This window comes from Leptopilina boulardi, unplaced genomic scaffold, assembly GCF_019393585.1.
Source record: "Leptopilina boulardi isolate dan_hultmark-lab unplaced genomic scaffold, ZJU_Lbou_2.1 LbouV2_116, whole genome shotgun sequence".
Lineage (NCBI taxonomy): Eukaryota > Metazoa > Arthropoda > Insecta > Hymenoptera > Figitidae > Leptopilina > Leptopilina boulardi.
Window position 1 is genome coordinate 432,733 of NW_026137659.1, and position 14,431 is coordinate 447,163.

General features: G+C 21.5%; 2 protein-coding genes across 3 annotated transcripts; one reads left to right on the forward strand and one right to left on the reverse strand.

The window, feature by feature from the left end:
• Positions 1 to 1,847: 1,847 nt before the first annotated feature.
• Positions 1,848 to 9,617, reverse strand: LOC127283115 (uncharacterized). 2 transcript variants are annotated; one of them, XM_051307805.1, is made up of 5 exons: positions 9,333 to 9,617; positions 7,994 to 8,303; positions 5,380 to 5,678; positions 3,834 to 4,052; positions 1,848 to 2,950 (listed from the first exon to the last, which is right to left on the reverse strand). In XM_051307805.1, exons 2-5 carry the CDS (start codon positions 8,248 to 8,250, stop codon positions 1,869 to 1,871), a joined length of 1,857 nt encoding a protein of 618 aa, XP_051163762.1. In that variant the 5' UTR covers positions 8,251 to 8,303; positions 9,333 to 9,617; the 3' UTR covers positions 1,848 to 1,868. The 2 variants fall into 2 exon arrangements, with proteins under 2 accessions (XP_051163762.1, XP_051163757.1); XM_051307800.1 differs by lacking the exon at positions 9,333 to 9,617 and adding an exon at positions 9,059 to 9,271.
• Positions 9,618 to 10,149: 532 nt separating this feature from the next.
• On the forward strand, positions 10,150 to 14,116 carry LOC127283135 (18S rRNA aminocarboxypropyltransferase). The gene is made up of 4 exons (XM_051307824.1): positions 10,150 to 10,432; positions 10,647 to 10,813; positions 11,006 to 11,393; positions 13,839 to 14,116. Exons 1-4 carry the CDS (start codon positions 10,312 to 10,314, stop codon positions 13,994 to 13,996), a joined length of 834 nt encoding a protein of 277 aa, XP_051163781.1. The 5' UTR covers positions 10,150 to 10,311; the 3' UTR covers positions 13,997 to 14,116.
• Positions 14,117 to 14,431: the final 315 nt, after the last annotated feature.

The following is a 14,431-nucleotide window of genomic DNA, read 5'->3' on the forward strand; positions in this document are numbered from 1 at the left end:
ATTTTAAAAATATTGAAGTCTATAATTTTATATCATATAAATTTATTATTCACTAATAATTAATAACTATTGTAGCTTATTTAATTCCCTACTTTTCAATTCATAAAATTTATAATAAACAATTTTAAATTCTACTTAAACTTGTATAACGTATTTCATTATTTAATTATACAAAAGTGGACCATAGTTTTTTTTTACACTATTTTTAAGCATCATAAATATCTGGTGCTTGAAATAGTGTTAATAATATAGATATATATAAAATTACATTTAAACAAAAAAAAAAAAAAAAAAGTTCTATATAAACTGTAAAATGATCAACGAGGTAATAATTATGTATATATCTTTGATTTATGAGTGGAAATTCTTATTTTGAGGATTTCTAATTACCCTGTGCCCAAGTGCAAATTATCAATATAAAGCGAAATGAACTTGAGGAAGAATTGGACAGACAGTCAAAACAAAATTAATAGTCTGACTACGCATTTTCGTATTTATAAATAAAAAAAAGGATTTCTTTGAAAAACAGTTTTTCAATAAAAGCTGGTATGAGGCATTTTATTTTCCACATTTTCAGACCTCGGATTATATGACTTTTTCCGACTTATTTTAATAAAATGCGACTTTGACTTTTTTTTACATTTAAAAAAAAAAAAATTTTTAAACAAAATACGTTTTTTTTTAATATGCAATGCAGATATTCTTTAGATCTTCTTTATTTCAATTATTTAACAAATTTTTAACTAAAATTCTTCACTAAATTAATTATTTTTAATAATTTTAATGAAATTCTTTACAAATTCAATTATCTTAAACTATTTTTCAATTAAAATTTTTATGAAATTTAATAAATATTTATAATTAAAAAAAAAAAATTAGTAAATAAAATTGCCAAAAATTTTTAATTCAAAATCACTTGAAATTTAATTATTTGAAAAAATTTCAATTGTTTTTAATTTTATAATTAATTTGAATTATGACAAAATTTTAAATTCAAATAAATTGATTAAGTCAGACTTAAAAGAATTATAAAAATGGAACTTTAAGCATTTTTTTTTTAGAAATTTGTTCTACTTAAATAAAGTTTTGAAAATTTTTCTTACGATTAGTTCGATTCTGAAATATTCGAAATAAAATTTCTCTTGATAATATTCATTATAAAATTATTCTTATTACAGAAATTATAAAATGAATTTAATATCTAATAACATTAGTTATTTAAAGTAAAATACATTTATTAAGCAATTAAATTTTGTAAAAATAAAAAAAATCGACTAAAACGACGTTTTTTGAGCCTTAAAGTTGATCCGAGGCCTGCATTTTGAATCATTAAAAAATTGCATTTGGAAATAAAGATTATTTCTTACTAAGTAAAAATTTTTTAAATTTTACTTTACGTTGCATCCTCTCTAAATTTGAATTAGTTAAAAATAACTATTTTGATAGCAAAAAGTCAGTCACTGATTCAAAGAGCAATATTTTTTACTAATCTTTTAGTTAAAAATAACTAATTATTAATTAAATTCACTTTTAGATTGTGTGAAAATAACTAAAATTTCTAGTAATTAATTCAATAAAGTTTTGATTTTTTTTTAAATTATTTGTTAAATAAAAATTAGTTACTATTAATTTTTTTTTTACTTATTGCTGAAGCAAAAAATCAGCAAATATTTGAGTAAAAATTTATTATTTTTAACTAATTCTATAATCAAAAAAATAATAATTTTTCTTTAAATACATCTTTTAATGGTTCAAAATGTTTTAAATTAATTATTGTTTACCCTTTTACTGAAATACTTTTTAAAAAGTAATTTCTTTTCTTTATTTAAAAATTAAAAATTGGCAACTTGTTTCGATTTTTTTTTTCTCTAAAAACCCGGTTCCATTCTAACTGAGAGAACACTACTCAACATTTCGCGAATCTCAACAATTCCCCGTTTACTTTTAACAACCATTTTTTCAAGTTTTTTATTTTTCTGCATTATTTTCTCCATTTTTCGCCAACATCGTTCACTACTTTCATGATAACAACAACCCATATGATTTGCGTCATGTTTACAAATTTGTCCAAGTTTATCATTTTGACAACAAAGATGACGATTTTCTGAGCAACATTGATTATCACCTGTTGCCTCATCACACAAATGATTATTTACATCACTATCATCATCATCGTCATCATTATCATCGGATAATTTAGAATCAGATTCATGAACATCATCTAAATCAATATTTAAAGTTTCTTCCATTTCAGAAACTTTTTCACAAACACGATCTCTTATATTTGACACCAATTGTAATGGATTTGGTCGATTTTTCATTTCTATATTTATATCAATAGAATTTGCATCAAAAGATTTATCATCATTTTCAATTGTTGCATTCGAATCAAAAGATTCAAATTCATCATAAATTCTCGCTTGTCTTTTTAAACTTCGTTTTCGATTTGATATTACTGTATCGCAACTGCCATCTGAAAATGTTGTCGCACCACTGGATCTTCTACTTTCTTCAAATGTCATTGATCTATTTAATATTTCCAATGGTACTTCACTTAATTGTCGTGAAACATTTGGTAAATTATGATTATCATCAACAATTGATTGTTTTTGTTTTTTATCATTTTTCAATTCTATATTGTGCTTGTTAGTGGTAAATTCTTGTTGGTTCATTATTTCATTTTTATTGAAAATATTTCTATCGTCGTAATTATTTGTACTACTTGAACTTGATGCTTGATTTCTTATTAAATGTAAATTATCATTTAGAGAATATCTTCTATTTAGGGGTTTAATTATTTTATCAGTTATTTGATTGTCTATTAAATCAATTGAGTCAGAATTATTTGTCGCTGATTTTATCACATCATTTGTGCTTAAATTGATTTTTGGCGATTTTGAATCAATTTCTATTAAATCCCCATCACAGCCAAAGGCAAATGATCTTTGTCCTGAGGAAAGGAAACAAAAAGCAAACAATATTAAAATTGAGTTTTATTTCATAAATATTATTTTATTAATCAATTAAGAATTTATTACTCTAGAAAATTATAAAAAAATTCACTTATTTCATTTTAAGGCTAGAAGAAAATATTTTAAAATTGAAAGAAAATACAACTATAAAAATTTTTTTTTATAATTTTCTAAATTAATAAATTCTGTTGAGAAAATCGGTACTCGAAACGTTAAAAAATATGGATTTATCTTTTATGTATTTCCAAAAATGTCATAACTTTTATTTGATTATTGAATTATTATTGGGACAAAAATATAAATTTTTATTATTTTATTAATACAAATTTCAATTTAATTAAATTTTACTCTATCCAAATTTTTAATTCAATCCTTAATTTTAATTTAAATTTCCAGTTATACGCATTTTAATCAATTCTATAATTTTTAATGGCCAAAACAAATTTTTTAATTCAATAGATTTAAATTTGAAATTAACGAAATTTCAATCTATCTAAAGATTTGATTTCAATTTCAATTTATACAAAATTGAATTTGTAAAAATTTTAATTGATTTAAGTTTGAAAATTTTGATTGATTTAAATGTCAATTTATTCGAATTTCAATTTGTAAAAATTTTTTAAAAATTTATTTAAGTTTCAAATTATCCCTATTTCAATTTATCCAAATTATAGTCGATGTAAGTTTAAAATAATCTGAATTTTAATTGATTTAAGTTAAAAAATTATTTTAATTACAATTTATTTAAATTCCAATCTTAATTTTGTCATGAGAAAAATTTTTAACGTCACAGGGAAATAAAAAACTTTATTTTTGTGGCAATTTCGATTATTTAGTATAATAAATTGAAAAAATACAAACCTATAATCATGCGTTTATTGCGCATATCCGGACTTTTAGAACGTGGCTGATCTAAAAATTGTCTATTATCTGGAGATAAAACAGATAATCTTCCTTCTTGTATATTTTGTTCATTGCCAACATTAAATCCAGAATGCGTTTCAATTTCATGACTTTCGTGCTCTCGTAATCGTTCCATAATTTTTTGAACTATTTCTGAAGGAGCTACATATGGTGAACCTTGAATAACAAAAAAAATATATATAAATATTTATTTTACTTGCACAATTGGAAATTGATTTTTTTTCCCCCCATTTAATTATATACATATATATACCTTTTTGAATTTTTAAAAATTTAATTTTTCTATATTATTTCAATAACACAATACAATACATGTGAAATAATTTCAAAAAATTACTACTCAACTGTAACATTGATTCCATAAAAAATTGCATGCAAATTTATAGAAAGAAAAATAATAAAAATATGCTATAAATAGAGTAAAAAAAATCTTATTTTAAGTTACGTAGCAAATTAAAATTTACTGAGAAAATCAATTAATTTTTAAATATTTTACAATTTAAAATAAGACTTCTTTCTTTTCTATTAAAATAAGATTTTCTTTTTTTATTAATTATTTTATAATATTGAAGATAATACAAGATATAAAATTACAAAAATAATACAAACATAAAAAAAAATCAATTTGTTTCTACATGAAAAATAAATTAATGAAATTCTTAAAATTCAATATATCAAAAAAAAAGAGACGAGAGTCTCGTGCTCATCTCTTATAAAAAAAAAATAAATTAATGAAATTCTTAAAATTCAATATATCAAAAAAAAAAAAAAAAAAAAAACGATAGTCTCGCGCTCATCTCTTGTAAAAAAAATAAAATAAAGAGAGGAAACAAATATAATAAAACAACGTGTGCTAAATAAAAGTAACGAAATCCTCACAATTTAAATATTGAGTGTATAATTTTGTGTTGCATTAAATATTCACTGTAATTACCTAACTAAAAAAAAAAAAAAAAACAATGTCTGTGAATAAAGCAGCAAATTATTTTAAAAAATTATCTTGCGCGTGCCTTGGCATATAAACAAGTCAATATAAAGCGCAAAATAGATATATTTATATAAACTAATATTTAACAAAAATGTTTAAAATATATAAAATATATTTCTGTAATTATGAAAATTATATTTTCACGACACTCAATCTACAAAACTTACAAAATTAATAGGTCCTGAATGTCGACGGCGTCTAGTTTGCGATGACACTCTTATTTTGTCATCGTTTCCTATAAAATTACGCAATTATTTTCCTATTTTTTTTTTTTTTTTTGTACGATGATGAAAAAAAATTCCTATATCACATGTTTTTTTGAAAAACTATTTCCGTTCCTACGTTTTTTTTTTGTTCTATTTTCTTTTATTTAAATTTTTTTTTTTTGTAATTTATTTTTTTTAATTTCTATATTACAAACTTTTGATTAATATCCAATAGAATTGTGTAGGTAATTATTTTTTAAATGTAATTTATAATTTTGAACATACATACCTGTTAATCCTCTATATCCAAGAGATGCAGTGTCGAGAGATTCATTTGTCTCTTGTTGTTGTTTTACAAAATCATTGATTGCAATGCCTTTTAATTTTGATGGTTGTAGAAATCGTTTAGGTATTCTGGAAAGTGGACCATTTTCTTGGGGACTACTTGGATAACCACCGAATCCTAAATTTAACAATACAGCCTCAGGATCTGCTTTTCTTAGTTCTAAAAAACTTTCTACACTGCTACAATGACTGCTATCTGATTGTAGACTAGGATCACGTATCAATCGATGATGAGGAATTGGACTGAAATTTTTCAATTTTTTATTAATTATATTAAAAAAAATTAAAATATAGATAAAATTATATAATATACATAAATAATAGATCAGTCGATTATAATATTTTAATTCGATTATTCGAATAATTAATTGTTATTAATTATATTGAATTTGAGTGGTGAACTTTTTTTTATGGTTTTCACACTAAAAGTACAAAAAATTCAATACTCAATCTTTTGTCACCTGGGTCACAGAATAAAGTCACTTTACATTATTATTATAGTTGACAATTAATTATTTATAAAAAAATTATAATACTTTGCAGAAATTATTATTTCTAATTATTATTTAAAGACATATTTAGTAATGAAAATAAAAAATTATATTTTATAATTTATTTTATATATTTTTATTTGTTATAATTTATTAAATGTTAATTTTCATTTACAAAAATTCAAGAAAAATTTTTCCAATAACTGGCCTTGGATCTCGAATTTAAGGCACAAAAAAAGTCGTTTTAGTCGATTTATATTCAAAAAAAAAGTCGAAAATGTCGATTATTTTTATTTTAGCAAAATTTAATTGGTTAATGAATATTATGCTTTAAATAACTGTTCTTAGATATTAAATTCATTTTATTAATTCTGAAATGAGAATAATTCTATAAAAATATTATCAAGAAAATTTATTTCGAATATTTCAAAATAGAATTAATTTTGTAAGACAAATTTTCAAAATTGTATTTAAGTAGGACAAATTTCTAAAAAAAATTCTTAAAGTTCTATTTTTATAATTTTTTGAAATCTGATTTAAGCAATTTATTCGAATTAAAAATTTTGTCATAGTTTTTAGTTTTGATGGTCAAAAAAATTTCAGGCACTACTTAATCAAGTTTTATAGATTTTTAAATAAAAAATTTTTTTTTAATAATAATTTTGAAAGAATTAAAGTTGAAATTTTTAGAAATAATTGAATTTTAAAAGATTTTATTAATTTTCAGACAATAATTAAATTTTACACCCAGAGAAATGATTTATTTGAACCAAATAAAATATATTTGAGTTAAATAAACGTATATTTATCTCAGAGCCTACTAACTTATTTATTCAAGTGATTTTTAATTTAAAACTTTTTATGATTTCACTAAAAAATTTATTAGAATTTGCAGACAAAAAATACAATAATTTGAAAACTTTTTAAGTGAAAAATAGATTCAGATAGTTGAATTTTTGAAGAATATTATAAAAATCATGAAAAATAATTGAAATTTTTGCAAATAATAAAATTGCAAGTGATTTTGTATTAAAATTTTTTGGTAATTTTATTTACTAATTTTTCTTTTTTAATTATAAATATTTATTAAATTTCATAAAAATTTTAATTGAAAAATAGTTTAAGATAATTGAATTTGTAAAGAATTTCATTAAAATTGTTAAAAATAATTAATTTAGTGAAGAATTTTAGTTAATAATTTGTTAAATAATTGAAATAAAGAAAAGATCTAAAGAAGATCTCCATTGTATACTAAAAAAACGTAAATTTTGTAAAAATTTTGTAAAAAAAAAATTTTTTAAAAGTCGTATTTATGAAAAAAAAGTCGTATAATCCAAGGCCTGTAATAAAAATTTGAAGACGTCCGTGAAGTTCACGTTTATGATCAACGATTGAGAAGAAAAAATATTTTTCTATGCAAATTATTATTATTTTTGATCCCAAAAAAATTTTTTTCCAACATTTCTTGATAAATAATTTTTTGAAATAAAAAATTGAAAGGCAAAAAATTTTTAATAATACAAAAAATATTTGTAATATATAATTAATTAAAATTAATATAGGACTTTGAAATTTGTATCATTAAAAGAAAAAAAAATTTTAAATATATACTTTAAAATTTTAAATATATTTCAACATTTTCTGTCACCTAATTTAGGAATAAAAATTCTCTTTTTCACACCTATATTTTGAAAATTGTATTGTAATTTTTTTTTAAATTGTGAAACTGTTTCGCTGTTAATAACAATAGTAAAACAAAAAGCAAAAAAAAAAAAAATAAATAAATTCAAAGACAAAATAAAATTAAAACAAAAGAAAATTGAAAAAAAATCATATTTTGATTAAGTTTTTAAACCAAAATAGAAATTTTAATTTATAATCTCTTTGAGGCATAAATTTTTTATGCAAAAGAAAACCATTTTTTTTTTATTTTAAGATTTTTTTTTTCTAAATTTTGAATTTTAATGACTTCAGTAAAAAAAAATTGGGTTTTTGTAGCTATAATTACCCCAATTAACGGAATTGAAAAAAAATTATTATTTAAATTTTATCTATATATAGTATTACTTGGATGGTGCTGATATTGTTGTTGCAGGTGAATTAGGAACCGCTATTGGAGTTGACGCTGTCATAATTGTTTGTTTTAATTCTTCCGTTTCATTTAATATTTCCTTTGACAATGTACAAAGTACTAATGGCGATGATGAAGTAATATTATTAAGATCTTTTGATGATTCAGTTAATTTAGATGGCGATGATGTTGACGTTGTGGGTGAAGGAATTGAATCGACCCATTGTTGAACTGGGCCAGTACGACGTCGCATTTCCCAAATTCCTCTCAACCACGTTCTTACTTTTATAATTGTTTCTTTTCTTTCTGCGTTAAAAAAAAAAAGAAATTTTTTTTTTAATTTTTAATCGTTGTCTATAATATTGAAAATTATTTGATATTGCAAATTTTTTTTTTGTATTCTATTCTTAAGATTCAATAAAATATTTGTCAATATTGTTCTATTTATTTTCTTTTTTTCAAATACGCAATTAATTTTCTGAAATTAAAAATGTTTTGACATTTTTAGGTCATGGATACAATCGTTCAATTTTGGGTTTTTACCTTGAAATTGAGAACTTAAGTTTGCAGAATATGGTCAGAACAAGATTCCTCTTAAAATGGTAACATATTTCTTAGCAATTAAAAAAACTAATTTATTTTGTTAATATAAAATATAAAAAAAATATTGATAATAATAATATTAATAATAGAAATAATAGTAATAATAATAATAATAATGATAGCTAAATAATAATAATTAATAATAAAAAAAATAAATTTCTAAAACTTGTTTTTGTCCATAAAAAAAAATTTTCTATTTTGTTTTTAACTATTCTAATAAATTTAAAATTTATTCAAATTCTTTCAAGTATATCGCAGTAAAATAATCATTTCCATGAATTAATAATAACAATGAATATACATATATATATATATATATATATATACATTTTTCATGAAAAAAATAAAGAAACATCTGTTGAATATGGTTATTAATATTGCAAAGCATATTGTTTGATTTTAGACACACTATATTATTTAAATAGCATGCTATAGTTCTAAAATCTAAAAATGTATACCTGATGGATCCATTTCAGCAGCTTTACAAAGAGGCAGTGTTTTTATTAAAAATATTATTGAGTTTATATATATATTATGTAAAAAAAAAATTATTAAACCAAAAAATACGCATTATGACAAATAGAATATTTAGTAAAATCATTAAAAACAACAAACAAAAAAATACAGCTCATAACCCAGATCGTGAAACATGCTGATATTGAATATGTGTGTAATGTGATAGTTTGACAAGTTTCAACATTATATATTAAAGGAGTTTGGTTTAAAACTCACCTCTTTTTTTTTTCTTGATGAAAATTACACTATGTATGATCTTTATTAATCTTTATTGAATGTTAAAATACTTTGTTGTACATTGTGGTAAAATGTTTTTACGACTAAAACGATTTGAATTGTGCAGAGGCTATTGAGAAGCAGCCACTTGTTAATGCGGTCCCTGCATTTCTGTTTGCGACGTGTTTGCTCATCTGTGACATAACACACATGTGTGCAAGATACACACCAACTAATGCCACGAATCCAGTGCTGTACATAATTATAAAATAGAGTTGTAGTGTTTTTTATTTTATTTAAAAAAAAAAAACTAGTTTCTTTTATAATTACGTAATTGGCACACACGAAAATTTCTCAATGTTATTTTTGAAAGTTTATTTTTTTTTTTTAACCAGTTATCATTTTTATCAAGTGTTTTTTTTTTATTTTACGCAAATTTTGTTTAAAAAATAAATATTTTTAACTACCTATGTATTTTAAAATTATTTTTTATAATTTCCAAGTCCTATATTAATTTTAATTGCAAATATTTTTTGTATTTTTAAAAATTCTTTTGTTTTGTAATTTGAAAATAATTTTTATTTTTAAATAATTTAATTTTTCAACAGTTTTTTGAGAAGAGAAAATTTATTTTGATTTTATTCTCTGATGTTTCTATTCTTGAGATTAAAAACAATATACAAATTATTAATGTAACAAGAAATTTGGATAAAAATTTTCCATGTAAAATTAATGACATTCATTATACAAATATATATAAGAAGAATAAATCTTTGGTCCAAAGTACTCCCCTGACACAGACTATGGACCAGTGAACATAACCTTCAAATTAGAAAGGGTTGATCACAAATGTTTTTCTAATCCGCGTGTGTGATTGTGTAAGTGTGACGTGTGTGTAACAACAGAGTGCCTTTGAAGAAGGTTAAAAATCGTGTATATAAATTTATTTAACATTCAAAAAAAAAAAAAAAAAAAAAAAATGTCAGGAAAAGGAAAGAAATTAAAAAATAGAGTTGCTGAAAGACGAAAACGTCAAGTTGTTGGCAAAGAGGAAAGATATCGCCAGGAACAAGACAGATCTGACAAGGAAGATGGTTCAGGTTAGAAATGTAGAAAATATAATTTAAAAAAAAGGTATTTTAGTCTCTATATTTGTTTATTGAAAAAATAAGCAATGTTGTACAATTGAAAGAATTGAAAAACATTGATTGTCAAGTATTGTTTTAACATAACCTAAAAAATTTATTTTGCTTGTTCTGTCTGAAATAAAAATAGATATATAATTTAAATGAAAATTATTAATTTTCATCATAGAATCAGAAGAAGAATCTTCAATTTCTTTTCCTGTTGCCATGTGGGATTTGGAACACTGCGATCCTAAAAAATGTTCGGGTAGAAAATTGGCCAGACATGGTTTAGTGAAAACATTGCGACTTGGAGCACGTTTTGCTGGAATTGTTTTGACACCAGTTGGAAAAAAAGTATTTTAATTTCGTTCTTTAAATTTTATTTATTTTATTTTTTTTATGTATATTTTTAGGTTATTTTTCATTTACTCTGTTTTTGGACAAAAATTTAATGAAAAAAAAAATGATTTGTGCAAAATAATTAATTTTTTCTTTATATAATTTTTTCGCTTTCGAATATAGAATTTCTTTCTTTTTTTTGTACAGTGTGTGAGTCCAATGGATAAAAAAATAGTTGAAGAACATGGTTGTGCAGTTGTTGATTGCAGTTGGGCACGATTAGATGACACGCCATTTTCACGTATGAAAACGCCAAATCCAAGATTATTGCCATTCTTGGTGGCAGCAAATCCGATAAACTATGGAAAACCATGTCAATTAAGTTGTGTTGAAGCAATAGCTGCCACATTGATAATAACTGGATTTCCCGCGGAAGCTGAATTTTTTCTCAATAAATTTTCCTGGGGACACGCATTTCTTGAATTGAATTCTGAGTTATTGGAAAAATATGCCAATTGCACGAGTACAGAGGAAATTATTCAAGTACAGGACAAATTTCTATCAGATGCACGACAAGAGAAAATTGACCGACTTGGTAAATTAAAATTTTTTTTTTTATTATATAATTTACAATGATGACATAATTAATTATAATAATAATAATTATAATTAATTATGTCTCTAATTCATTGATTTAGCGAATAATTTTTTAATAAAAATTTATAAATATTTAAATTTTCGAAGTTTAGCAGTCGAATTTTTTGTTAATAATTAAATATTAAAACATATTCAATTGAAAATTCGGAAAATATTTAATAGTATAAAAAACTTTATAGGTATAGATATTTTTTTAAAATTTAATTTCGATATTTGGAAATAATTTTTATATTTCGAAGAGCTGAAATCAAAATTTTAATAATTGTATAATGAAAATTTTTAAAAATTTATAGTATAATTTTTTTTTGCAAAATAATAAATTTTATGGAATTAATGATCCTAAATACAAAAAAAAAATTCAACCTCACATTAAACTTAATGTGTAAAAAACAATAATTTTAATTTTATAATTGTTTAAATAATAATTTTATTATTAAAGAAATGTATTATGAATTTTTTGAAAATGATAAATTTTGCAGAATTTAACATAATTAGGTATATGAATTTAATAGAAATAAATATTGAAAGAGTTGCAATTATAATTTTTGATTTTTTCTATTTTTAAAAGATTTTTAATTAAAAATTTCAAAAATAATTCAATAATCGAATAATTTATGAAAAATTATGAAATAATTAAGTTTTTCTAAATAATAATAATTTAAATTATATTTTTGAAAATAATTAAATTTTCAAATAAATATTGAATTAAAAGAATTGTAAGTAATTGATAGAAATTGATTGAAAGCTTTGAAGATAATTAAATTTTTAAAAATAATTTCATTAAAACTTTTGAAAATATGTAATTAAATCTTTTTGAGTATTTGAATTGTTCTTTTATACAATGTTTGTTTAACATAGTTTTTATTTTATCGAATTTTCATTTATCATAATGATGATAATTTATATTTATTTTGTTAATTTAGTTATTAGAAGAATATTATAATAATATCAGGCCTCGGATCGACTTAAAGGCACAAAAAAAGTTGTTTCAGTCTATATACATAAAAAAAGTTGATTTTTTATTTTAACTAAATTTAATTAGTTAATAAGTATTTTATTTTAAATAATTAATGTTATTAGATACTAAATCTATTTTATTATTTCCTTAATAAGAAAAATTAAATAGGAATGTTATCAAGAAAATTTATTTCGAATATTTCAGAATCGAAGACATAAATTTTTTAATTTTTATTTAGGTAGGACAAATTTCTAAAAAAAAAATTTGATAACAATTTAATTTCAGAGTTTTTATTTGAAACTTTTTTAAATAATTGAATTTTTAAAGAAATATTACAATCATTAAAAACAATTGACCTTTGGAAGAGTTAACCCCTTCGCTGTGTAGCAGAAATAAAGCTTCCGTGCCCCGTATGTGGTAAAAAAAATTTAAAAAAAAAAAACTTGATGTTACCATACCTAAGAATACCCATTGACAAGTTTATCGTATTGTGTCTACTTATTTTTTTCTAGATGCTACTATAGCGGTCATACACACACTGGTGGCACGATATTTTTATGCCTCTATAGAGGTCAATAACAGTGAAGGGGTTAAAGTTGAAATTTTTAGAAATAATTAAATTTCAGTTAATTATGAAATTTTACAGAATTGAAAATAATTTATCAAATAATTTTAGATGAAATTTTTTAAAAGTAGATAATTAAATTTTCAAAGATGATTTTGAATTAAATTTTTTGATAAATATAATAATATAATATAATAATATATAATATAATTAAATTTTGGAAGAGTTACAGTTGACATTTTTAGAAATAATTAAATTTTAGAAGGTTTTAAATTGAAATTCATGAAAATAATTGAATTCAAATAATTTTGACTTGAAATATTTTGATGATTTCTGTTGCTGAAGAATTTATTAAAAGTTAAAAACAAACATTGAACTTTAAAATTTTTTCACTGAAAAATGCTTTCAGAAAATTGAATTTTTGATGAATATTGTAAGAATGATTAAGAAAATAATTAAATTTCGGAAAAATTATAATTGAAATTATTAAATTTCAAAAAGTTTTAGATGAAAAATTTTTTAAAATAATTAAATTTTAAAAGGTTTGAAATTGAAATTTTTTGTAATTTTATTCGATTTTTTTTTAATTGTAAACAATTGTTGAATTTTATAAAATTTTTAATTGAAAAATAATTTAAGAAGAATTTCATTAAAATTATTAAAAATAATTAATTTAGAGTAAAATTTTAGTTAATAATTTGTTAAATAATTGAAATAAAGAAGATCTGCATTGTATTGTATTTTCGAAAAAAAAGTCAGAAAAAATCATATAATTCGAGACCTGTAATATAGAAAACTTTCAATAATTATATGTATTTTATATAGCCTTTATTTCTCTGCAATTAATAATATTCTTTTAGCAATGCCGGATTTTCCACCATCGGAAAGTGAGTCTGACAGTGAAGAAGAAGAAGAAGAAGAAGAAGTAGAAGAAAAAGAAGAAAAGAATACTACTGACACCAAAGAAGAAAATTCGACATCTATATCGAAAGAAGATGCTGTTAGTATAACTGGATAATAAATAATAAATCTTAATAAATTGACTCGTTACCTGTATATATATAATTTATATATTCTTCTGATTAAGATATAATGAAAAAAATTATGTCATTGTGAATAAATGAGACTTCTAATTGTATTTTCAAGTTTTTTTCACTTCTTGCAGGTGAGGCATTTTACGTGTAATGTTCTGAGTTAAAAAATTGATTTCTCGAAAAAAAGTGAAACTTGGGGAAATTGTTGTCCTACCTGATAGTAAAATATCCAAAAAAAATTTTTTGACTTTTTTGAAATTTTGGGGTAGATATAGAGGGGGGTCAATTTTATCAGTTTTCCCTGACACCGCCTATTATTTGAATTTTTTCTGTCTATAAATGCAATAAAAAAAAATTTTTGAAGGTTTTTTCATGCTCTTTCTAATGGTGAATTTCGTTTTTTAAAATTTTTGAATTTT